This window comes from Artemia franciscana, chromosome 1, assembly GCF_032884065.1.
Source record: "Artemia franciscana chromosome 1, ASM3288406v1, whole genome shotgun sequence".
NCBI classification, from domain to species: domain Eukaryota; kingdom Metazoa; phylum Arthropoda; class Branchiopoda; order Anostraca; family Artemiidae; genus Artemia; species Artemia franciscana.
Window position 1 is genome coordinate 40,959,695 of NC_088863.1, and position 24,860 is coordinate 40,984,554.

Below are 24,860 nucleotides of genomic sequence, written 5' to 3' on the forward strand. Positions count from 1 at the left end.
AGAAATTTCGAAAACAGCTCATTCGATTGGAAATTGAAGGACCAATGTCTTTTTCCAGAGTCAAAAGTGATTGGAGGGCAAAAAGCCCACTTCTCACACCCACCATTTCCCCAAAAACATCCAATCAAAATTTTGAGATAGCCATTTTGTTCAACGAAATTGAAAGGACCGGAAATTATGTCTTTGAGGATGACCCCCCCACAGCCCTGAGGGCAAGGTTATACTCTGGGGGCATATAAGGTATATATATATAAGGTATATCTCTGACTTTGACAACCCCCATACCTTCTCAAGACCAGAATATAATTTGCACTTTATTGAAAAATTTGATTGCCAGTTTAGCATAGCCTACATATACTGATATATATTTCTTAAAGTTTTAATAATTTTTAATAAATAAAAGTTTAAAAAGTTAAATATTTTAAACGTCTTTTGTTTATCTAATTGATACAATAAATAACCGAGTCAAACTCTAAAGAAGGAAAAAATAACACGAGTAGGGCCGAAAACCTCCATACCTTTTCAAGACTAGAAGCAAGAGTTTCTGGTGCCCTATTTAAGACTAAAAAGAGATTGGATGGCAAGCAGCCCTTCTCTCAAGCCCATTCATTTTCAAAACGCATCCAGTCAAAATTTTGAGACAGTAATTTTGTTCAGTATAGTAGAACGGTCCACCAACTATGTCTTTAGGGATATAATGCATGTCAACCCTCCACAATCATGCAATTGGTCCATTATGCTTTAAAACTATATGCTGCTTTAAAATAAATCAAAATACATTGTGTTTATGGTCGCCAATAAGACACTTCAGCAATATATGGAGAACGGCCGAGGGTATTAAGTTGAAACTTTTGGGTATATTATTATTACTACTTCTGCTCTCACAATTTAAGTAAATAAAAAGAGTGTAAGTGCATCCAGGTTGCCAAAGAGCATAGACAGAATATTTTGGGAATGATGTTAAGTTTTATTTTTCAGGTCATTTTCAGAAGCTATAAAATAAAAATAAAATATAGCCTACTGTTTGTGTCAGGATTAAAAATTAATGAAATTGTTGAAACCCATACTATGGATTGTTATTGATGTAGACTGAAAAGATGTAACAATATTATTTTTTCCATGAAAAAGACTATGAACAGAAATTAAAATAAATAGTAGTCAAACTCAAAACGAGCAAGAATTAACACGCGCAGGGCTGACAACCCCTATACATTCTCAAGAGCAGAACACAGTTTGCGCTTTACTGAAAACAAAATACGTTTGAAATCTTTTCACCTATCTTATTTTCTTAAATGAAAAACTATCAAAACCTTAAGGAAGAAATGTCAGTATATGTCAATTGAACTGACAATCTACGGTCGTTTGTTTGTTTTTTCCAGTAAAGCGCAAATTGTGTCGTGGTCTTGAGAAGGCATAGGACTATCAGCCTTACTCATGTTAATTTTTGCTCGTTTTGAGTTTGACTCCGCTATTTATTTTAATTAAATAAAAAAAAACAAGTATTTTTTAACTGAAAGTAAGGAGCGACATTAAAACTTAAAACGAACAGAAATTATCCCGTATATGAAAGGGGGTGCTCCCTCTTCAACACCTTGCTCTTTGCACTAAAGTTTGACTCTTTCTCTCAACTCTACTTTTTTAAAACAGTAAGAACTTTTAGGGGGTGTTTAACCATATTTTCTAAAATAGGGCAGATTTTCTCAGGCTCGTAACTTTTGATGGGTAAGACTAAACTTGATGAAACTTATATATTTAAAATCAGCATTAAAATGCAATTCTTTTGATCTAACTATTGGTATCAAAATTCCGTTTTTTAGAGTTTTGGTTACTATTGAGCAGGGTCACTCCTTACTACAGTTCGTTACCACGAACTGTTTGATTTCTGTTCCTTTCTAGTTGCATTTATTTATTGATAGTGATTTGTGATAGTTTTACGCTGGGATGATTATTTGACTTTATTTCTGATAATTTTTAGCGGAGTGGAGCTCTTTACATTTCTTTGAAAAACGTGTCTTGTGGAAAAAGTTTTTTTAAATTAATCATAAAAAAGATCAAAGTTGGTTATTCATAAATAGTTGCCAATCAAGGCTAATACAACTGATATAACTGGTTTCAAGACAAAATGTTTCCAGTTGGTTTATACAGTTTATAAAAGTGCCATAATATTAGGTGCCTCCAGCTGAACTATTTTTGCTTGAGTTCTAGTTTTATCTTCCGTCGTTTACCCCAAATTTAAAATTTGTCACTAATTGTGAAGCCTCAGAAACTAAAAGTAAGCTTGTAGCACTTCATGATAAATGAAGAGCACCAGTGATCAAAGTCACTGGCGCCCAAAGTATAGCTAATCTTCTAAATGAGCATTTTGCATCAGTTTTCAAAAATAAACCTGATAATGTTCCCATTCCCCGCTTAAAGCACAGCATCCAGAAGCAAATAAGCCATATTGAAGTTAGTACTTCTATGGTCGAAAAACGACTCAAAAGCCTAGACGTCAACAGAACCGCAGGTCCTGACAACATTCATCTCCCTCTTCAAAAAGAAGCAGCTCGTGAAATTGACCCTGCACTATCTATACTTAACAACATTTCCTTGATCATTCGCAAGTCCACTCTTAATGGAAACTAGCCTATATCACGCCTATCATAGGCAGCGCAATAGCGCAGCCTATGTTAAGAGCGATGTGGGCACAATGTATTATTTTTTTTTGTTTAGGCAAGGGCTCATTCGATTAGAAATTGAAAAGGCTAGTGCCCTTTTTAATAGTCGAAAGTGACTGGAGGGCACCTAGCCCCCTTCCCACACCCACTCAGGAAAAGTGGGAAAGAGTTTGTTTAGAGACCAGTTATATCAGTTGTATTAACCTTGATTGGCAACTATTTGTAACCAACTTCGATTTTTTTATGATTAATTTAAAAAACTTTTTCCACAAGACAAGTTCCTAAAAGAAATATAAAGAGCTCCAGCCAAAAATTAACAGAAATAAAGCCAAAAATTCTTCCCAGCGTAAAACTATCACAAATCACTATCAATAAATAAATGAAACTCAAAATAAACAGAAGCTAGACCAACGTTGCCCGTGCAACGTGAAGTGTTGCGGCAACCTTTGTCCGGCATCACCGGCTAAAGTGTTGCGAGAGCAACACTTTGGTTTTGTTTCTTCGCTATCAATCAGTAATCACATGATCGAAGGCTATTCCTCAGCGTTGAAAAAACAACAATAACAAAAGAATATCGAAAGAAGGGACTAAAAAGACTTTGCAGCCAGTCGAACTTTATCCTTTTCAATCGTAGACATCGTGACGGATCAAGACTTAAACAATATCTTAAATAATCCAGTTGGTATTATAAAGCTGTCCGTAACTTTTCAGGATCAAAATACCATAGATGACACTCTATTAATTATTACGAAACAGCCTCGCTGTTTTACGTTATCGTTTGTACCCGTTGCGTAAACATTTAGTTCTAGGTTACAGTGAGTATGGGTAGGCTACACCAACTAGCAAAAGTTACATATCCCTCTCCACTAAATATGATGGTAGCCTAACAGACAATTATTACTTACAAGTCCCCTACATGTCTTACCACTGGAACCAACTCGGTCTTACCATCAAATACACTGGAAACAAATAATAGGTACACCAAATAGCAAAATTTGCAAACTCTTCACTACCGAAGATGATTATGAGGTAACAGCCGATCTTTCCTTACAAGTCCCCTACATGTCTCACAATTGGTATCAGGTTATTTTTGGTTTCAGCGTGTACCCTACTACTGAAGTTGTCAACCCCTTGAAACTTTCAAACTAGCATATCTCATGAAGGAATTTTGTACCAAAAATTGGAGACATATACTTTGATCAGCTCATTAAGAGCTATCGATTGCCGTCGAAAAAAAATTCTATCTGTCTTAGTTCAAAAGTTGATCTTTTTTGCCGTAGGCCAACTTTCTAAGTCACCATTTAGAAAGGAACAAAGGATAAGCTCCAATTTCTTTAGCAATGACAGAACTTTTGAAGTTTAAGAAGTACATCTGATAAAATTTCTCTACATCAATCCCAAGTCCGAAAAAACCAATGATAAACCCAGCCATAATCACGGCAGCACTTTCGCACCCATGGGAAATTGCCGCTTTTTTGTTTCTGTAAATTTTTCTATTTATCACTCAAAGAAGATATATTGGCTGTGGGGCTGGGTAATTGCCGCATATATTTAACACTTATAGATTTTAGTCCATCTTCAATTTGAAAGTGGTGCCTGCCTGCTCGGCTGCTAGAACGGAGCTTTCCACTCAAAAGCAGAAACATGCTTTGATGAAACGAAAGCTTGGCTGCACAACTTCAGATACTCCTCTCTGACATAGGGTATATAACTCCACTTCACTTCGCACACCATAGGCTCTGCTCGTGGACAAGCAAAAACCATCCATTTTGGCCCCAGGCAAGAGTTCTGCAGAGCTTTCCAAAATGTATGTCATATTCATCAATCCGGCCTGAGGTCCACACTTTCCGTAAAAACCAGGAACAAGTTTCCAGGAACAAGGAACAAGCTGAGGAAGTTCCTTTCCAGGAACAATCTGAGATCGGCGGCACAGAAAAAAAAGGACAAAACCAAAGTGTTGCTCTCGCAACACAATTAAAATAAATAGCCGAGTCAAACTCAAAACGAGCAAAAATTAACATGAGTAAGGCTGATAGCCCCTATGCCTTCTCAAGAACAGAACACAATTTGCTCTTTACTGGAAAAAACAAACAAACAAATGACTCCGGATTGTCAATTTAATTGACATATACTGACATTTCTTCCTTAAGGTTTACTTTTCAATGACCATTTGTTGTCTTAGAAAGTTCGAAAAGAGCTCATTCGATTGGAAATTGAAAGTGCTAGTGCCCTTTTCTATAGTCAAAAGTAATTGGAGGGCACCTAACCCTGCTCCTACGCCCAACATTTCCCCAAACCAATCTAATCCAAACTTTTAGATAAACATTTTGTTCAAAGTGATTGAGAGATCCGGAAATTATGTCTTTGAGGATGACAACCCCCCACCTGAGCCCTCAGGGCTAGGGTTGTAAGTTCTGCCCTAGGGGCATATAAGGTATATATAGAAAGGGTGATCGTATAAACTTCGGAGGGGGTTCACTGTATTGGTAATCAGAATTTCTAGTGCCCTTTTTTAGAATTCAAAGTGATCAGAGAGTAGATACCCCACCCACACACACACACACTTCCGTATTTTCCCGAAATGCATCTGATAGAAATTTCGAGATGGGCATTGTTGTCGACGAAACCTCGAAAACAGCTCATTCGATTTGGGATTAAAAGAGCCAATGAACTTTTTCATAGTCAAAAGTTATTGGAGGGCAACTAGCCCCCCTTCCGTGCCCACCATTTTCCCAAACGCATTCAACAAAATTTTTGAGATAGCCATTTTGTTCAACGTAATTCGAAAGTCTGGAAATTATATCTTTGAGGATAACAAACTCCACAGGCCTCCGGGCAATGATTGTAAATTGTGCCCTGAGAGCAAAAGGTATACATAGAAAGGGTGGATAACCCGCACCCCCCAAACATCGTATTTTCCCGTAATGCATCTGATAGAAATTTTGAGATGGCCATTTGTTGTCGCAGAAACTTCAAAAAAGGCTCATTTAATTGGAAATTGAAAGGGCTAGTGCCTTTTTTATTAGTCAAAAGTGATTAAAGGGTAACAAACACCACCACACCCATCAATCCCCAAAATACATCTAATCAAAATTTTGAGACAGATATTTTATTCAGTTTAGTCGAAAGGTCTGGAAATTATGTCTTTGACAGTTCCCATACCTTCTCAAGACCAGAATATAGTTTGCACTTTTACTGAAAAAAATGGCAGTGGATTGTCAGTTTATTATACAAATATTGATATATATTCCTTAAAGTTTTAATAATTTTAATTTATTCATTGTCAAAATGTTAAAACATTTTAACCGTATTTTGTTTATTTAAATCATAAAATAAATAACCGAGTCAAACTCAAAATGAGAAAAAATTAACATAAGTAGGGCTTACAACCCCCATGCCTTCTCAAGACCAGAACATAATTTGCACTTTACCAAAAACAAAATACATTTAAAATGTTGTCGCTTTGTTTGTACTTGTTTAACATGTTTTTACCAGATATATGAAGGTGGAAGTCCTCCCCCTTGCACTCCAATTACAGTGTGAGTGTCTGGTGTCCTTTTTAAAAGTAACAAGAGATTGGAGGACAAGCAGCCCTTCTCTCAAGCCCATTCATTTTCCGAACACATTCAGTCAAAATTTTGAGACAGCCATTTTGTTCAGCATAGTGGAACGTTCTAGCAACTATGTCAAAATTAACGTGAGTAGGGCTGACCACCCCCATACCTTCTCAAGACCAGAACATAATTTGCACTTTACCAAAAACAAGACACATTTAAAATGTTTTCACTTTGTTTTTACTTGTTTAACATATTTTTACCAGGTATATGAAGGTGGAAGTCCTCCCCCTTGCACTCCAATACAGCGCGGGTGTCTGGTGTACTTTTTAAAAGTAACAAGAGATTGGAGGACGAGCAGCCCTTCTCTCAAGCCCATTGATTTTCCAAACACATTCAGTCAAAATTTTGAGACAGCCATTTTGTTCAGCATAGTAGAACGTTCTAGCAACTATGTCTTTAGGGATATTAGGCATGTGAACCCCTCTGTTATTAGGCAATTGGCCCATCATACTTTAAAACTAAATGTTGCTTAAAAATCAATTAAAAGGCATTGTATTAAATGGTTGCCAATAAGACACCTCAGCAATATATCGAGAACGACTGGGGATATTAAGTTGAAACTTTTGAGGGTACAATTCGCGCTTTACTGAAAGCAAAACATGTTTGGAATGTTTTTATCTTTCTTACTTTCATAGAGGAAAAATTATCAAAACCTTAGCGAAGAAATGTGAGCATATGTCCATTTAACTGAAAATCCACGGTCATTTGTTTGTTTGTGTTTTTCAGTAAAGCACAAATTGTGCTTTGGTCTTGAGAGGGCATAGATGTTATCAGCCCTTATCATGTTAATTTTTGCTCGTTTTGAGTATGACTTGGCTATTTATTGTAATTTCTGTTCGTTTTGAGTTTCATTTATTTATTTATATTGATGTGTGTTAGTTTTACACTTCAAAAAATATTTGACTTTATTTTTACTCATTCTTAGGATAATAGAGCTCTTTACTTTTGTTTGAAAAACTTGTCTTGTGGAAAAAAGTCTTTTTTTTTAAAATTAATCTTTTAAAAGGGAGATAGATTCAAAGCAAAAAACCTATCAGCCTAACGTCTGCTGTTGCAAAAGTCTTTGAGAGGATTGTTAATGATTCGCCTCTTCAACTAACAATTTTTCATAAATGAAAAATTATCAAAACCGTAACGAAGAAATGTCAGTATATGTCAATTTAACTGATAATCCACGGTCATTTGTTTGTTTTTTTTAATGAAGCTCAAATTGTGTTCTGATCTTGAAAGGGCATAGGGGTTATCAGCCCTACTCCTGTTAATTTTTGCTCGTTTTGAGTTTGACTCGGATATTTATTACAATTTCTATTCGTTTTGAGTTTCATATATTTACTGATATTGATTTGTAGTAGTTTACGCTTGGAAGATTATTTGACTTTATTTTTGCTCATTCTTGGGTTAATGGAGCTCTTTACTGTTCTTTGAAAAACTTATCTTGTGGAAAAAAGTTTTTAAAATTCATCTTTTAAAGGGGAGAAAGATCCAAAGCAGAAAACCTATCAGCCTCACGTCCGCTGTTGCAAAAGTCCTTGAGAGAATTGTCAATGATTCGTCTCTTGAACATCCTGTTAATAATGAAATTATCTCTGATCGGCAGCACGGCTTTCTCCAATGAGAATTTATAAAAAACTAACCTTCTAGATACTAATGAACAGGTTACCCAGTTACTGGACAAAGGTCTTCCTGTTGATTTGATTCTTTTAGACCTAGTCAAAGCGTTTAACAAGGTCTCAAATAATAGACTTCGTTTTAACTTAACAGCATCAGGAAACAACCAAGAACTAGTAGATTGGCTAATGGACTTCATGGCTGGTAGATCTCAGACTGTATGGCTCTTCATAACAGATGGCAATTGCTCCTACTCGCCGCACTGTAGAGTCATGGGTGCCAGGGAACAGTTCTTGGACCCCCATTGTTTCTTCTTTCTATAAATGATATGATTCCCGAAGTCAGCAACCACTGCGCCCTTTACACTGATGATTCAGAACTATTTCTTTAACCCGATAAATCATCAATACAATCTGACATTGATCACATAAAGGCATGGGCAGAAAGGCGGTTTCTCTCTTTTAATGCATCAAAATGTGTCACCACTCATTTTGTTCACAATAATCCTCTGCATCAATATACTATGAATGATAATGATACATCATACCCCATTCTTCTCCCAATTTGCACCAGTGGTAAAGACCTGGGAGTCACTAAAGATAACCTTCTAAAGTTTTTTTGCCAAAGTGCATCAATGACTGGAACGGTTTAAGTAAGGAAAAAGTGTCTTCAACATCAGCCAAAATTTTCAAAAGAAACCGACAAAGAATGGGAAGCCAACCCTTCAAGATACAACTGGAGCTGCCCAGCATCTGCATCTCATGAAGTTATTATTATGTATGTATATATAAAAGAGTTGGGCAAGGATGCTCATGCTTTTGTCATAATCAACCAACTCGCATACTCTATCAGAAATTGACGTTGTGTGGCAGTCTCTACTCTAAACTACAGAAGAATAATCCCCTTGATCATAGCTATTTATAGTCTCTGTTACCAACTGGGCTTAAATTGCATCTATTCTAGCACCCTCTTAGTTGGAAGGCGTGTCACTGGGCCCTAAACACAGCCACGACTCTTTTGTTTATATTAAGTGTAAAACATTTTAGCCATCATTTCAACAACGGAGCCAAACAGATCCAAAAGTGGAAATTATTTCCCCCCGAAGTGCGAATTAAGGTAAACTGTTAGCAAACAGCCACTGATAAACTAGAGTCATACCACCAGTTTATTTTAATTTTTGCATGCTCAAAATATATATTTTTGTGTATAATACTTTTATTTGTTTAGTATTCTTTTTTTTTGCTCTGCTCATCCAAAGCACATGTATTGTGGGTTGAAAATAAATTATTGTCATCATTATTCACTCCGAATAATAAATGTATATCTTTATTTTTTATAGCCTTGTTCTTTACCTGGGAAGGTGTTTTCAAGCTTCAGTACCTACTTCTTTGACATTTATAAAGCTCATAAAATTGCATTGAAGACAATCATAGCCTACCTGTTTTAACTTAAAAAAAGAAACCCGTCTTCATTTATTTTGGCTTGAGTCTCTTCATGCACCCGACTCAGAAGTTTAAAACATTTTTCAGTTGTTTGAATAAAATTCTAAACTTAAAAATTCTGTTAGTTCTAAGCAAAATTGTAATTTACTCCAAATAAATGACGAAGAGGATCAATTCTAATTCTTAAATTTTAAGAATTTGAAGAGAATTTTCTAATCTAAAAAATTTTTTTTCCTATTTAAAAGGTTTCAAACTAAGATTTAATACATGAACGAGGCAAAAACTCCTTCCTTTGGCTTTATTTGTGCTGTAAGTCCGATTCTGAAACTTTAACTTGTGTAACACAAATTTTGTCCAAGGTCATCAAGGTTCAGTGCCATTTGGAAGGGGTAGGGCAGTTGTAGATCTAAGGGGGTGTCTGATGCCCTTCACCCTTGCCATCGAAAAAACTATTGTCACAAGATTTCCGGGGCTTGATTTTGAGATCAATGCTTTAATATCATGGTTGTTTGTATTTTTCCTTTTTTTTCTTATGTTGTAAGAAATAGCGTAATTTAGTTGATGCATTTGCCAATACTATGAAATACGTTTTATATAAATGAGCCTTCAATATTTAAGCAAAGTATAATATTTGAAAAGTTTTATGATGTTGAAGCTAAAGTAGAAGAGAAACTTGCCTGTGGGCAAGGTTTTTGGTTCAAAAGCAGGACAACTGGATAGTGTAACTGAAGATAAGTATAATGAAAGTTGCAGGGTTTCTAGCGATTGCAGCTCTTTGATAAACAGTGAGATTGTGCCTCTTGCAGTTTCTCACGTCTTAGACTTAAGAATTAAAATATACGATTATAATTTGTTAGTTAATTACTGAATTATATTACCATAGGAACTTATTTCTGCTAGTCATGGCGGTTTTCAATTAGTGGTTCAGTTCTAACTTTAAAATTTTTGGCTAGAATTTTTGCTAAAAGTGAGTATCAAAGATATTGTTCTTACTCCATTAAAACCCAACTCCAGTTCTTTTATCTGGAATAGGAGTAATTGAACTAGTTTTCCAAATTGGAGGGTTAATGACGAATATCAGAAATCGTATCAAAATATTAGTCAAAGGATGGACAATCTTATCGGTTGGAGCAGTAAGTAAATATATAGTAACATAAAAATGGGATTATTCTTGTTTGTTCCAATTTCTTTATTTGGATAAAAACTTCCTTTTCTGTGATTTCGGCCAGCGCGTCTATCGATGTTGCTTCCAGAAAATCTAACGTTTGTTCATTAAAAACAAGAGGGAGCGAACTTACAATTTCTGCTAAATGTTTCCTTATGACTGGTCAGCAGTGTGTTAATCATGTTGATCAAGGCCAAAATTTAGACTACTAGCACCCTTCCATATAATCTTTTTATTTCCTTATACTACGCTGATGGCTGCTTTGAAGAAAGTTTTCAACTTTTATGAGGCAGCAGCCTTACTTGTTCTTGTTTCAAATCGTATTATGCAGTTTATTTGCTCGCTTTTCTCTTTATTTTTTTGTAATTCAAATTTGTGGCGTATTATGCACTTTATTTTGGCAGTTATATATGTTCTATCAAATTGCGACGTTTTACAGCTTTCTCTGGAACACATTCTGAATACTTAGTTTGGGTTTTATTTTAAAGGATCAATACTTTTTCATTACGAGAAATTCAAAGAGTAAATTTCTTTCTAACTATCTTCTGAGATCCACGAACCAAACTCAAATAAACCTTTGTCATTAAAAAGTTCCAATAACCTATATAATTTTAAGAAGAAAGATATTAAAAGAAGAAATATAGCATAAAATGATATAGAAGAAATGCAGCATAGAATAGTGGCTTCTGCTAGGAGATAGGAGCTCCTATAGGATCTGGTAATCCTAGGAAAGATTTATCATATAACATCAAGTGAAGTTCCCCCTTTGTTTGTGGGAGATGAAACCACTTAATTTAGTTTGTTGTTTTTAAGAAAGGAATCCAGTTTCAGATTACTTTCATCACTAGCAAGACAAATACCTACCTTAAGGTATTTTGTTGTCATATAATCTAAGCTTAAAAAAGGTGTATTAAAAAACCTTCTTTCTGAAACCTTTCGACTCAGTGACAAGTAAAACAAGCAAACAGCTCAACTAGCAACACTTCTTAGGAGTGGTTTGGACTGTACTAAAACCCATTAAATTGCATTATATTCTCTAAAATGTTGTATTCTATTTGTTTCAGGTTCAATCTGATCCCAAAGTATCATCATTACACCCAACCTTTTTCCCCAAGAAGATGGTCATTGAGCCATAACAGAATAAACTAGATAAAATTCTTAAGTTTTAAACGATCACTACTTCTGAAGCAATTCATATTGTGGTTGATCATCCAATTTTCAGTTTTATTGATAAAGCTTCTGATCCGATTTTCACAGAAAATTCTTATATTTTCGATGTTTAAGTTAAACTAGGCTACAGAATTCATTTGATACTACCGACGAACTCCGCACAATCTCATTATTCGTCACAGAGCTCGAGTCGCTAGAAACCCTTAACTCTCATTGTATTTTTATCTTCATTTACCCTATCCACTTACATTGCTTTTGAACCAAAAAACTTGTAAAAAGTTCTCATCTACTTTTAAATCAATATCATAAAACCTTAACATTATCTAAAAAGTTTGCACTTTAAAAGCCCTTCTAGAAATATTTACTAACCTAATTGCATCTTTGTTATTGCTTAGCTGGTTATTAAAAAAGATACACGATTTGACACATACTTCTCAATATCTTTTTTTATTAATGAGATGACAAGTTGTACAAGAATGCTTTGTAAGCTTGGCTGGCATCAAACATTCTGAACAATTCCCTAGAGACATAAAGCAGACCAGGTGTCACCCACTCTTCTTAAATATAATAATTCAATCAAACAAATTGCATCTTTGTTATTGCTTAGCTGGTTATTAAAAAAGATACACGATTTGACACATACTTATCAATATCTTTTTTTATTAATGAGATGACAAGTTGTACAAGAATGCTTTGTAAGCTTGGCTGGCATCAAACATTCTGAACAATTCCCTAGAGACATAAAGCAGACCAGGTGTCACCCACTCTTCTTAAATATAATAATTCAATCAAACAAATTGCATCTTTGTTATTGCTTAGCTGGTTATTAAAAAAGATACACGATTTGACACATACTTATCAATATCTTTTTTTATTAATGAGATGACAAGTTGTACAAGAATGCTTTGTAAGCTTGGCTGGCATCAAACATTCTGAACAATTCCCTAGAGACATAAAGCAGACCAGGTGTCACCCACTCTTCTTAAATATAATAATTCAATCAAACACCCAAGCATTGATCTCAAAATCAGGTCATAGATACCTCATGACAGCAATTTTTCCCCTTGAAATGTGGGAGGGGCATCAAACACCTCCTGCACCCCCTCAGATCCATAACTGCCCCATCCCTTAAGATGGCACTGAATCTTGAGGACCATGGACAAAATTTGTGTTATGCAAGTAAACTTTTACGAATTGGATTAACTGCACATATGAAGCCAAAGGACGGTATTTGGGTCACATCTTTACGATATATTGGTTTAAAACGTTTAAAAAAGTTCGTAGACATTATTTTTAGATTGGAAAATCCTCTTCGAATCTTTAAATTTTCGAATTTGAATTGAATTTTTAGACATATATTTGGAATCATTTATAATTTTACTTACAAGCAATTGAATACTATAAGTTTACAATTTTATTCAGACCATTGGAATATATGTTTAAAGTACCGAGTCAGCTGATAAAAAGACTCAAGTCAAAATGAATAAAGATGGATTTTTTCAGGAGTTTAAAGCGGGTATGTTTGTCTTCAATACAATTTTTATGAGCCTTGAAAATGTCAATAAAGTAAGCACTGACACTTGAAAACACCTTCCCAGGAAATAAACAAGGCTCTAAAAAATAAAATGTATTATTAGAAGTAAAAATGATAGCAATAAGTTATACGACCCACTAAATATGTGCTTTAGACAAGCAGAGTAAAAAAAAAACAGAAAGGAAACTAAACACATAAAAGTATTGTGCACAAAAACAGACATTATTAGCAAACAAACCTTAAAACAAGCTGGTTACGTGACTCTAGTTGCTCAGTGGTTCTTTGTGATTTCCTAGGCTTTATATTTAGAAACAAATTTACAATTTGGGGTCAAGGATGGTAGATGAAGTTCTAACTCAAACAAAAATAATGCAGCTTGAGGCATCTAATATAATGGCACTTTAACAAACTCAGAACAACACAACTTTATCAGAAAAAGTTCAAAAATTCTGCATAGAGACCAGTTCTATCAGTTGCATTAGCCTTGATTGGTAGCTATGCATGAAAACCAAATTTGATCCTTTTTGTGATTCCTCAACAAGATTACAAAACATAAATGTAATACTGGAAAAAATGGAGATATAATGTGAAAGATGCAGCCACTTGAAATAAGTAATCCAGACAGAAAAGTGATCATGGAGCAACATTGCAAATGAAACCTTAAATGCTCACATGAAAGAATCATGTGCAGTTTCAGCCATTTAAGACAAAAAAAAACATTGATTTTCATTAACATATTCCAAATATCAATATTCAAAAAAGCAAAGTAACACTTTAACCAAATCATATATAAAGTAATAGCAACATACATTTTCAAAATATGCGGAGATGTATGCCTTGGCATATACCCCAACAAACAGGGATCCATTCTACATAGACTAACTCGCCACATACAAGTATGGAAGTTTATATAAACATTTAAAATAGAAATAACTGAAAAATCAGCCAATTCCAACATAGCAAATGACAAACCTTGAGTGTGTAGATTACTGTGATATGACTTTGATAGGCCCAAAGCACAAAGATGGATTCAGAATGACACTAAGTAGTATTGTTTATAATTAAAAGAAAAATACTTATATAGGGAAAGGGTAAACATTTGACTTGATGCTCTCTTTATATTATTTCCTCATATAATAATCGTTTCACTTACAAATCTCATTTCAGGGTTCCCTCCCTTTTCTTGAAACAATCTTCCAGGGCTTTTTTCAGAACATTTCTTGTTGCTAGACAGCCATGATACAAGTGAAGCTATTAGGCCTACAACTAGGACTGGCTGACATGCTGATGTTATCATCATATCAGGATATATTTTGAAACAGACATGATACTTTGCCTATGCCATTATAATTGTATTATAGCTGTGCAAAGATTGTTTTCTTTAACAATCCTACCGACTTTCCTCTACTTGTAATGGAACAAAATGAAATATACAGAAGTTATTCTCTCCTTTAGTTCCTGTAATGCTACTTTAAATTACAGCATCAATTTTAAAGCCCAATCACTCACAGTAAAGTTGTATTAACGATCAGTCACTAACTTTAGAAAATATAAAAAAACAGGCAGAGAAAAAAATAACAGAAAATCGGCAAAATAGCATATTAAAAAAAAATCAGAACAGAAAGGTTAGAGTAAAGTAAATTTAAAAAAAACAACAACAAGTTTTTTCAACTGAAATTAAGAAACAATTAAGCATCAAAACTCAAAACAAACAGAAACTGTTCTGTATATGAAGGTGTTGCCCCCCTCCCCAATACCTTATTCTTTACGCACAAGTTTTTAGTACTTTTAAAAAAGCTCCCTATTCTACTTAAATGGCCTTTGTGTTTCAGATGTTGTTTTTAAAACAAGAGCTATGAGCTTCACATGGCACTTGTGATGAGCTTGGAAGAGCCAAGAGCTTCTTCCCACCAAGTTTCATTACAATATCTCCACTCTAAAGCGTTTTCCAAGATTTGCGGTTTCCCCCTCCAACTCCTCCCAATGCCACCAGATCCAGTCGGGATTTGAAATAAGAAGTCTGAGACACAAGGTCCTTCTAAATATCAAATGTCACTAAGATCCGATCACTCATTTGTAAGTTAAAAATACCTCATTTTTCTAATCTTTCTTAATTAACCATCCTTCCACTCCCCCCTCAGATGGTCAAATTGGGAAAGCGACTATTTCTAATTTAATCTGGCCAGGTCCCTGATATGCCTGCCAACTTTTAGCAATCGCTATATTGATCACATATCTAGTTTTGGATCTTCTTCATGTAAAAATTGGAGTGGTCTGGGACTCAAACCTGGAACCTCTCGCACCCTAGGCGAGAATCATACCCCTAGACCACAAGGGATACTTAAGAAGAACAATCATTTGTTTTATTGGCAAATAAAATTCTTCTCAACTATTTTGTTCACTTGCCCCCCCCCGGGATGGTCGAATTGGGGAAGAGACTATTTCTAATTTAGTCTAGTCTGGTCCATGATATGCCAGCCAACTTTCGTTGTCCTAGCTTATCTAGAAGTCTCCAAACTAGCAAATCCCCCCAACTCCCTCAAAAGGAGCTGATCTGGTCCAATTATGTCAATAGTGTATCTAGGACATGTGCTTATTCTTCCCACTGAGTTTCATCTCAGTCTCTACACTCTAAGCGTTTTCCACAAATTTCCGGTTTCCCCCTCCAACTCTCCACAATGTCACCAGATCTGGTCGGGATTTAAAGATAAGAGCTCTGAGACACGAAGTCCTTCTAAATATCAAATTTCATTAAAATCTGATCACCTGTTTGTAAGTTAAAAATAACTCATTTTTTTTTAATTTTTCTGAATTAACTCTCCCCCAATGAGAACCAATCCGGTCTAGTTATGTCAATCACGAACCTAGGACTTGTGCTTATTCTTTCCACCAAGTAGGCCATCATCACAATCTCTCCACTCTAAGCATTTTCCAAGATTTCCGCTTTCCTAGTCCAACTCCCCCCAATGTCACCAGATCTAGTCAAGATTTAAAATAAGAGCTCTGAGACATGAGGTCCTTTTATTATCTAATATCATTAGGATCCAATCACCCATTTGTAAGTTAAAAATACCTCATTTTTTCTAATTTTTCCAAATTGCCAAATTAGGTCCCCCTCCTCAACTCCCCCAAAGACAGCGGATCCAGTTCGGGTATGTCAATCACGTATATAAGACTTGTGCTTACTCTTCCCACCAAGTTTCATCCTGATCTCTTCACTCTAAGTGTTTTCCAAGGTTTCTGGTGTCCCCCCCCCAACTTCCTCCAATGACACCGGATCTGGTCGGTATTTAAAATAAGAGGTCTGAGTTACAAGGTTTTTCCAAATATAAAATTTCAAAAATTTCACTAAGATCCAATCACTCATTTGTAAGTTAAAACTACCTCATTTTTTCTTTTTTTTTTCGAATTATCCCCCCCCCCAACTCCCCCAAAGAGATCGGATCCGTTCCGGTTATGTCAATCATGTATCTAGGACTTGTGCTTATTTTTCCCACCAAGTTTCATCCCAATCTTTCCACTCTAAGCATTTTCCAAGATTTCAGACCCCTCCCCCCAACTTCCCCAATGACACTGGATCCAGTCAGGATTTAAAATAAGATGTCCGAGTCATAAAGTCCTTCAAAATATAAAATTTCATTAAGATCCAATCACTCCTTTGTAAGTTAAAAATACCTTATTTTTTCTAAATTTTCCAAATTACCCCCCCCCCGACTCCTCCAAAGAGAGCAGATCAGTTCCGGTTATATCAAACACGTATCTCGGGCTTGTGCTTATTTTTCCCACCAAGTTTCATCCTGATCTCTCCAATCTAAGTGTTTTCCAAGATTTCAGATTTCCCCCTCCAACTCCCCCAATGTCACTCGATCTGGCCGTGATTTAAAATAAGAGCTATGAGACATGATATCCTTCTAAATATCAAATTTCACTAAGATCTGATCACCCATTCATAAGTTAAAAATACATCACTTTTAACAATTTTTCCGAATTAACTGTCTCCCACTCCCCCCCTGATGGTCAAATGGGGAAAACGACTATTTCTAATTTAATCTGGTCTGGTCCCTGATACGCCTGCCAAATTTCATAGTCCTAGCTTGTCTTGGTAAATACCAAGTGCCATAAACATTGGACAGTCAAATGTTAGCATAAAGAGCATTGTATTGAGGAGGGTGGTAACCCATTCATATATAGAACAATTTCTATTCATTTTGAGTTTCAATGTTGCTCCTTACTTTAAGTTGAAAAAGCTTGTCTTCTGAATTTAATTTCTGATCGTTTTTCAAATAATGCTAGCAAATTTGGCTCACCCTCCATGAAAAATTCCTCCCCTCCCAGGAAACTCCTCTGAGGAAAGTTCTTCCCACATAGAATACAACCTTCCAGAAGAAAACTCCTTCTAGACAATTCCATCTTCACTGAAAATTCCCTACCCTGTACATAAAAATTCTTGCAGGTGATTTAGTCTGAAAAATTCTCCTTAGCATGCTTTCATTTGAAGAAGACTTTAAGTTTTAATTGTTCAAATTACTCTGGATATTCCCCTTCAGTGGTAATTGTTTCCCAGAAATCCAAACATGCTGAAATTTCCCCTGAAACATCTCTGCATACACAATTGAGTAGGCAAAGAGAAAGTAAGACAAATAAATGAAATTTTGTACAGGAATTCTGTCAACTCCCCTCAGTGTAAAAATTTCCCCTGGAAATTTACCTCAACACACACAATTATTACCAAGGAAACACATCCAAAGCACAAATCCCCCCCCCTGAAATGTCTGTATAACCCCCAATAATAAACTGTATATGTAAACAATGGGTAAATTTTATAACTTAAAGATTTATCCCTAGGGGCTAGGGGGTCTTGTTATCTCCAAAAGCATAGCTTCGGGTATTTTCAACTATATTGAACAAAATAACTATCTCCAAATTTTGATAAAAAAGGGCCATGGGAGGGGGCTAGTTTCCCTCCAATCTTTTGGTAACTTAAAAAGGGCAATATAACTTTGAATTTCTGCTTGAATGAGCCCTTTCCCAGTATTCTATGACCAGTAGTTTGATATGATCATCCCTGAAAAAAAAAACAAAAACGAAGAACAAATAAACACCCAGAATAATGATCTGTGATATTTCTTCTGGCAAAAAAGAAATACAAAATCCCACATTTTTGCACATGGGAGCAGGAAACTTCAATAAAGTACTTGGATATGCTGAATCTGATGGTGTGATTTTCATTAGTATTCCTTGACTTTTAGGGGGCCTTTTCCCCTTTTTTAAAATCAGGCAAATTTCTTATGTCTGTTTTCAATGGGTAACACTAAACTCCATGAATCATATATCTTCAGAATCAGCATAATAAGCTAATTCTTTTGGTATGTCTATTTATATCAAAATTTGGTTGTCTAGAGTTTCAGTTACTATTGAGCTACATTACTCCTTACTCAAATTTGTCAAACTCTAAAACATAAAAGATTTGTATTATCTTGAAGTTAAAAAAAATAAACAAAAGTGTGTACAACTAAAATTTTGGATATGGGTAAACTGGTTGACATTATCTTACTTGACCAAGCCAAAGCCTTTGACAAAGTTGAACACTCATACCTGTTGCTGAAGCTTAAAGCTTACCAGGTGCATGAGGATGTGATTGATCAGATTGGAGCATTCCTAACTGGTAGATCTCAATGTGTCATGATCTACACTGATAATGGCGATCCAGTTTTCTCCTCCACTTCCCCGGTTATAAGCGGCGTCGCACAGGGAACCATCCTTGGGCCAACGTTGTTCAGCATATATATTAACGACTGTACAACTTATCTATGCAACCTTTTAACATTATATGCTGATGACTGTAAGCTCATTGGGCCTGCTGAAACTGAAGAAGAAAGAGCCTGCATTCAGCTGGACCTTGACAGGCTGTCCTCCTGGTCATTAACTTGGGCCCTACAATTCAATGCAACAAAATGCAAGGTACTGCACTTAGGGCACAATAACCCCCACCATCCCTACCATATAGGGTGTGATCAGTTGGAAGCAGTTGCTGAGGAGAGAGACTTAGGCGTCATTGTGGACAAAGATTTAAAATTCCACAGCCACACTCAGGCTCATGTTGCAAAAGCTAATCGAGCTCTTGGACTCATTAAGTGCTCTTTTGCAACCAGAAAGTCATGTGTGGTTACAAAAATTTATAAATCCCTTGTCTGTCCCCACCTTGAGTTTGGCCTTTCCCCAAAATAAAATGGACACAAGAGCCCTTGAAAGTGCCCAAAGGAGAGCAAACAAACTGGTCTGTGGCTTAAAAAATGTCCCTTACCAGGATTGCCTAGGATCTCTGAGACTTCCAACCCTCACGTATCAAAGATATAGAGGAGATGTGATCATGGCATGCAAAATTTTCAAATCTGGTCACCTGAACCAGATCTTCACCCCCTCCTTGGCCAACAATTCAAGAGGTCACAGTCTTAAGCTTCATCTGCCTGGGTGTTGGAGAAGGGAACAACGTGGCTTCTTTTCCATTCTGATGGTCCCCCTCTGGAACAGCCTATCCAAGTCTACCATCCAAGCTGAGACTCCCACTCCTTCAAGGCTAGAGTCAACAGGGACTGGGAGAGGGCTGAGTGGAGGCTGGACTGTGAAGCTAAGCCAACATATTTACATTACTCACCACCAGCAAGAACTACAGAAGGATCTACCACCTTATCTAGCTGGCAAATGCAATTTAAGGTAAATTTAAGGTAACTCTCTTAATCTAGAAGCTGGCAGTATTCTTACTTTTAGGTGCTGTGTGCCATATCCCAGGGTTGTAGGTGAACCAACAATCAAACAGGATTGTTTTATAGAACATTTAATGGCTGGACAATACAAGAATACATACCAAGCCAAATGCTACTACAGTACAGTATATTTGAATGGATAAGGGAAAAATAAAAAAGGCTTCAATTTCAATGGAATTTTTACAAAAAAGTGACACTTTAGGATCCATTTAAGGACTTTAAATTGAATTTCAAGTGATAGAATTGTAGTGTTTGGAAAGAGCATGAAAAATTTGTCATGTAGTGTGTTCACATTGGAACCCAAAGATGAAAATAAAAACAATGAAAAAAAGTTTTGCTGGATTGAAGATAAGGAACCTGAAAATAATAGTATCAGACCAGAATAAAAGCCTCTTCAAACCTGGTGCCTGAAAAAAAAAAGGAATATGCAAATCAGAGGTAGAGAAGACTTTATCCTGTTTAATGAAGCTGAAGATCATCATGGTTTAGAAGAATAGGCACATGAGTCTGTCCTGGTCATCTTCAAAGATTGCCCTCTATTATGACAAGCTTCCAATATTGTTGTGCAAGTTTAATTGTTTAAAAACACTGCTTATATCATGTGTGCAGTGGGCAACAGCTGAAAAGCACTATCAACAACAACAACAACTATTCATGGGCAACAGCTGAAGAGCACTATCAACCCAAACAACTATTCTTTCATCTTACTTTCCAAGAGAAGAATATTCTATTGAAGTGTTTATATACAGCCAAGTCTAAAAGCATCAAAAGGAGATGGTACATATGTGGGAGCTTGACATCACATTTTTATCCTTTCTTTGTACATTCCAGGACTGGTTGAAGGGTATGATACCCAGTACTTTGCCAGCTAATCTACTATTTAACAGCTAAATCATTGTGAAATTTCTATAGTGCCACCTAGGAAGTGGATTGTTTCAACAATGCCTGTGTTTAAATTTTCTTCAAGCAGTATTCACATGCTTATCTAGCTAGAATCCTATGTCTAGACACATGTCTTGCCAAACATTAATGACAATTACCATTCACAAGTAAAATTTAGTACTTGGCTAGACAAGTTACAGCTAAGAATCTAGTTCTAGACCCTAGAGCTCAAAGTCTAAGATTTTTTATTATAGCCAATCAGAATGCACAAAATTCTACTATTTTCACCATTTATGTTTATATTTTTAAACTAAAATTTAATTTTTGTTTTTTTTTTATTAATTGTTTTTTTCATGTTGGGCAAATATACAATACCAGATTTAATAGTGAGGGACATTAAGGCAATTTTTTGGATTGTCTTATCCATTATCTTGTGACAGTAAAAACAGGGATTATAGTTTTCCCTGCATAAGCTCTCTTGATTTGCTAGAAATGATAACAGTAATCTATTTGAAACTAAATTTGTACTTTTACCTAAGCATTAAATTCTTCTTGTAAACAGTAATCCTCTAGATGTTGATTTCTGGACAGACATGTGTATAGACATTGATTTATGGCTAGATATGTGTTTAGACATGAGATTCTAGTTACACTTGCAGGTGAGTGCTGCTTAACAAGTATCTGCTTAGCTTGAATATTTTAATATTCAAGTGGCCACACATTTAAAACTTACAACAGATCTTAGAAAACATTGTCTAATTTTTGCCATAGGATCTTAAACTTATAACAACATATCCTAAGAACAAACATAGTCAGCCATGGGTAGATTTAATCTAAGAACAGTGCTGTGAAACAGAACCATTGTATTTAAATAGGCTATGGTGTATAGGTAACTTTTGTCTAAATTCAAATGTTTGAAAACCAAATGTTTTCTAAGATTGTTGTCAGTTAATCCCCACTGGTCTAGTCCTAACCATCAGCCAATCATAACTATTTAATCCATACATATAAGGTCCAAGATTAGGAGCCTGCTTTGTATGTATAGGAATGATACTTTTTAATCAGAATATCTGGTCAAGATTAGACACTGGCCAAGTAGGCTACTTGGAGCCTTACCCTATCTGAACAATGATTACGACTAACATTGGAAGAATTGCTTCTTAGATATATGTATAAACAACCTTTTATTTTATTCATAATTTTTGCGGCTTGTTCGCAGAGCTGCCCAGTTTTCGGTGCTTAATATGTCCCCTGAGCATCCAAAAATGTTTTATTTCTAGCTAAAATTTGTCCATGTTGAAATCTCAAAACTAGAGCTCATTATTTTTTGAACGTATATAATTGACCAAAAACTGTGTAAACCTCTTCCCAAGCAGCCAGTTAACACCAAATATAATAAAAACAAAAAAAAATCATATAAAACATTCATACAAAACAGCTTAGTGTGAAAGCGCAAAACTAATTGGAATATGTAAATCCCTTACTTTGAAGAAAATCATTTACTTACAAAATTTTTGGTACCCTGTATCCGTAAAAAATTTGAGGAAAAGCCCTACTTATGTGAAACGTGAGATTTTTTCACCAAAATATGTATCCAGTCAAAAAATGTTTTGTTTTGTGTCATACATTTACAAAATGTCCCAAAATTGCTGCGAATCTTGACCGGTAAAACCGGATTGCCTTAGCAAAGCTTTTCTCGATTTATTAAAACCATTCTATTTACTTTTAGGCTGGTCATCATTTTAGATGTATGTGAATTGATTATTTCTGATATTGATCATTTCTTCTTTTCATTCCAAGGTCTTGTCAGAACCAAAGACTTATTAGAAAGTACCAAGCCATATATCTTATTCAGTCTTCAGTCGTTTGAGTCGTAAATTAAGGAAAAATGCTTCTTTTGTGCTAGGTACTAACCGTCTCCTCATCCGCTTATATAGCTAGTGCGTTATTGTTGAACTTGGGCCTTGTTCATTTTTTTTCAATATTCCACTCCCTAATGAAGATTTGATTTTGGCTCACCGTACATGAATAATTAAAACGAAATTTGCATATTAACTTTACTTTATCTTATAATTATTTTTTGTTATGACCAGTATTGTAAGGATTCAAAATAGCATCTTTAATTTTGAAATTGTGGAATTTTATGCTGGTCAAAATTTGGATTACTGTGCAGTCATCTATTCTGCTGCCTGCATTGTTGTCATGCTTTTGAAATGTTTCAGGTTTGACAGCTGAGGCTAAAACAATAAGCATGAGAATAAACTTGTTATGTGGTTTTCTAAGTAGTTTTTGCAGTGGTACTATTTTCTTGGTTTTGCTGCGTCGTCACCTTTCAGGGGCAATCTTCGGACATATGGTTTCTACTGCACATTAGGCAAACAAAGTTATTTGCTCTACATTCATTTTTCATATGACTGAACTTTTGACAGTAAAAACAGGGGTATTTGATACTGGAACACATCCCTGCTTCTAGCAGCAAACCAAAAAAATTGTAATAAAGTGCAAATTAAGTTCTGGTCTTCAAAAGGAATGGTAGGTGTCAGCCCTACTCAACTTAGCGTCTGATTGTTTTGAGTTTAGACTCGGTTAATTTTTATTCGTTTTGGGTTTCATTTAATTGGGTTATATGTGGTAGTTTTACTGTTGGTACGTTATTTGACTTCATTTTTGCACATCTTTTTATGTAGGTCTTGACTTTTCTATGAAAAACTTATATTGTTGAAAAGTTTTTAAAAAATCAATACCTAAGAGAAAATTTTTTGTTCTACCTGGTTTAAATAGCCTGTAAATTTTTGGATAAACGGACTTTGAGGCATCTATGACTGTCAAAAGTTCTCATAATTCGCATTTCTTTTTTTTTGGTATTAGTATTGGTATGGGATTGGTATTGGTATGGTATTCATATTCATATGTCAAGATTGGTATTGGTAATTGATACACTCCTGGTTTGTCTGCCTACTTTGCACGTCTCTTCGAATCTTTAAACAGCTTTACCGTGAAACATCGTTCCAAACTGAACACATTTTACATTCCAAAGGACATAATCCAATATGCCGTGACACTATGACTTAAAAATGTAAAATAGTTACTCATTTTAGAAATTTGCGACACCAAAGTGCAAAAAAGGGAATACATTTTGTAAATGTATGACACAAAACAAAACATTTTTTGACTGGATACATATTTTGGTGAAAAAATCTCACGTTTCACATAAGTAGGGCTTTTCCTCAAATTTTTTACGGATACAGGGTACCAAAAATTTTGTAAGTAAATGATTTTCTTCAAAGTAAGGGATTTACATATTCCAATTAGTTTTGCACTTTCACACTAAGCTGTTTTGTATGAATGTTTTATATGATTTTTTTTTTTTTTTTATTATATTTGGTGTTAACTGGCTGCTTGGGAAGAGGTTTACACAGTTTTTGGTCAATTATATACGTTCAAAAAATAATGAGCTCTAGTTTTGAGATTTCAACATGGACAAATTTTAGCTAGAAATAAAACATTTTTGGATGCTCAGGGGACATATTAAGCACCGAAAACTGGGCAGCTCTGCGAACAAGCCGCAAAAATTATGAATAAAATAAAAGGTTGTTTATACATATATCTAAGAAGCAATTCTTCCAATGTTAGTCGTAATCATTGTTCAGATAGGGTAAGGCTCCAAGTAGCCTACTTGGCCAGTGTCTAATCTTGACCAGATATTCTGATTAAAAAGTATCATTCCTATACATACAAAGCAGGCTCCTAATCTTGGACCTTATATGTATGGATTAAATAGTTATGATTGGCTGATGGTTAGGACTAGACCAGTGGGGATTAACTGACAACAATCTTAGAAAACATTTGGTTTTCAAACATTTGAATTTAGACAAAAGTTACCTATACACCATAGCCTATTTAAATACAATGGTTCTGTTTCACAGCACTGTTCTTAGATTAAATCTACCCATGGCTGACTATGTTTGTTCTTAGGATATGTTGTTATATCCCAGTGTTGGTCCTTCTCCAATAAATTCAG

The 24,860-nt window shown here is 35.3% G+C and overlaps 1 protein-coding gene across 3 annotated transcripts in view; it reads right to left on the reverse strand.

Annotated features, from left to right (window-relative positions):
* The window catches only part of LOC136029680 (GPI transamidase component PIG-S-like), a 76,427-nt gene extending 54,266 nt beyond the window's left edge, over positions 1-22,161 (reverse strand). For 2 of the 3 annotated variants that reach the window (XM_065708197.1, XM_065708184.1), the window contains exon 1: positions 22,021-22,161. In XM_065708197.1, the coding sequence (XP_065564269.1) occupies positions 22,021-22,036 (16 nt within the window). In that variant the 5' untranslated portion in view covers positions 22,037-22,161. Of the gene's footprint in view, positions 1-12,028; positions 12,054-22,020 lie in introns of those variants that run through there. The other variant, XM_065708191.1, reaches the window with a different exon arrangement.
* Positions 22,162-24,860: the final 2,699 nt, after the last annotated feature.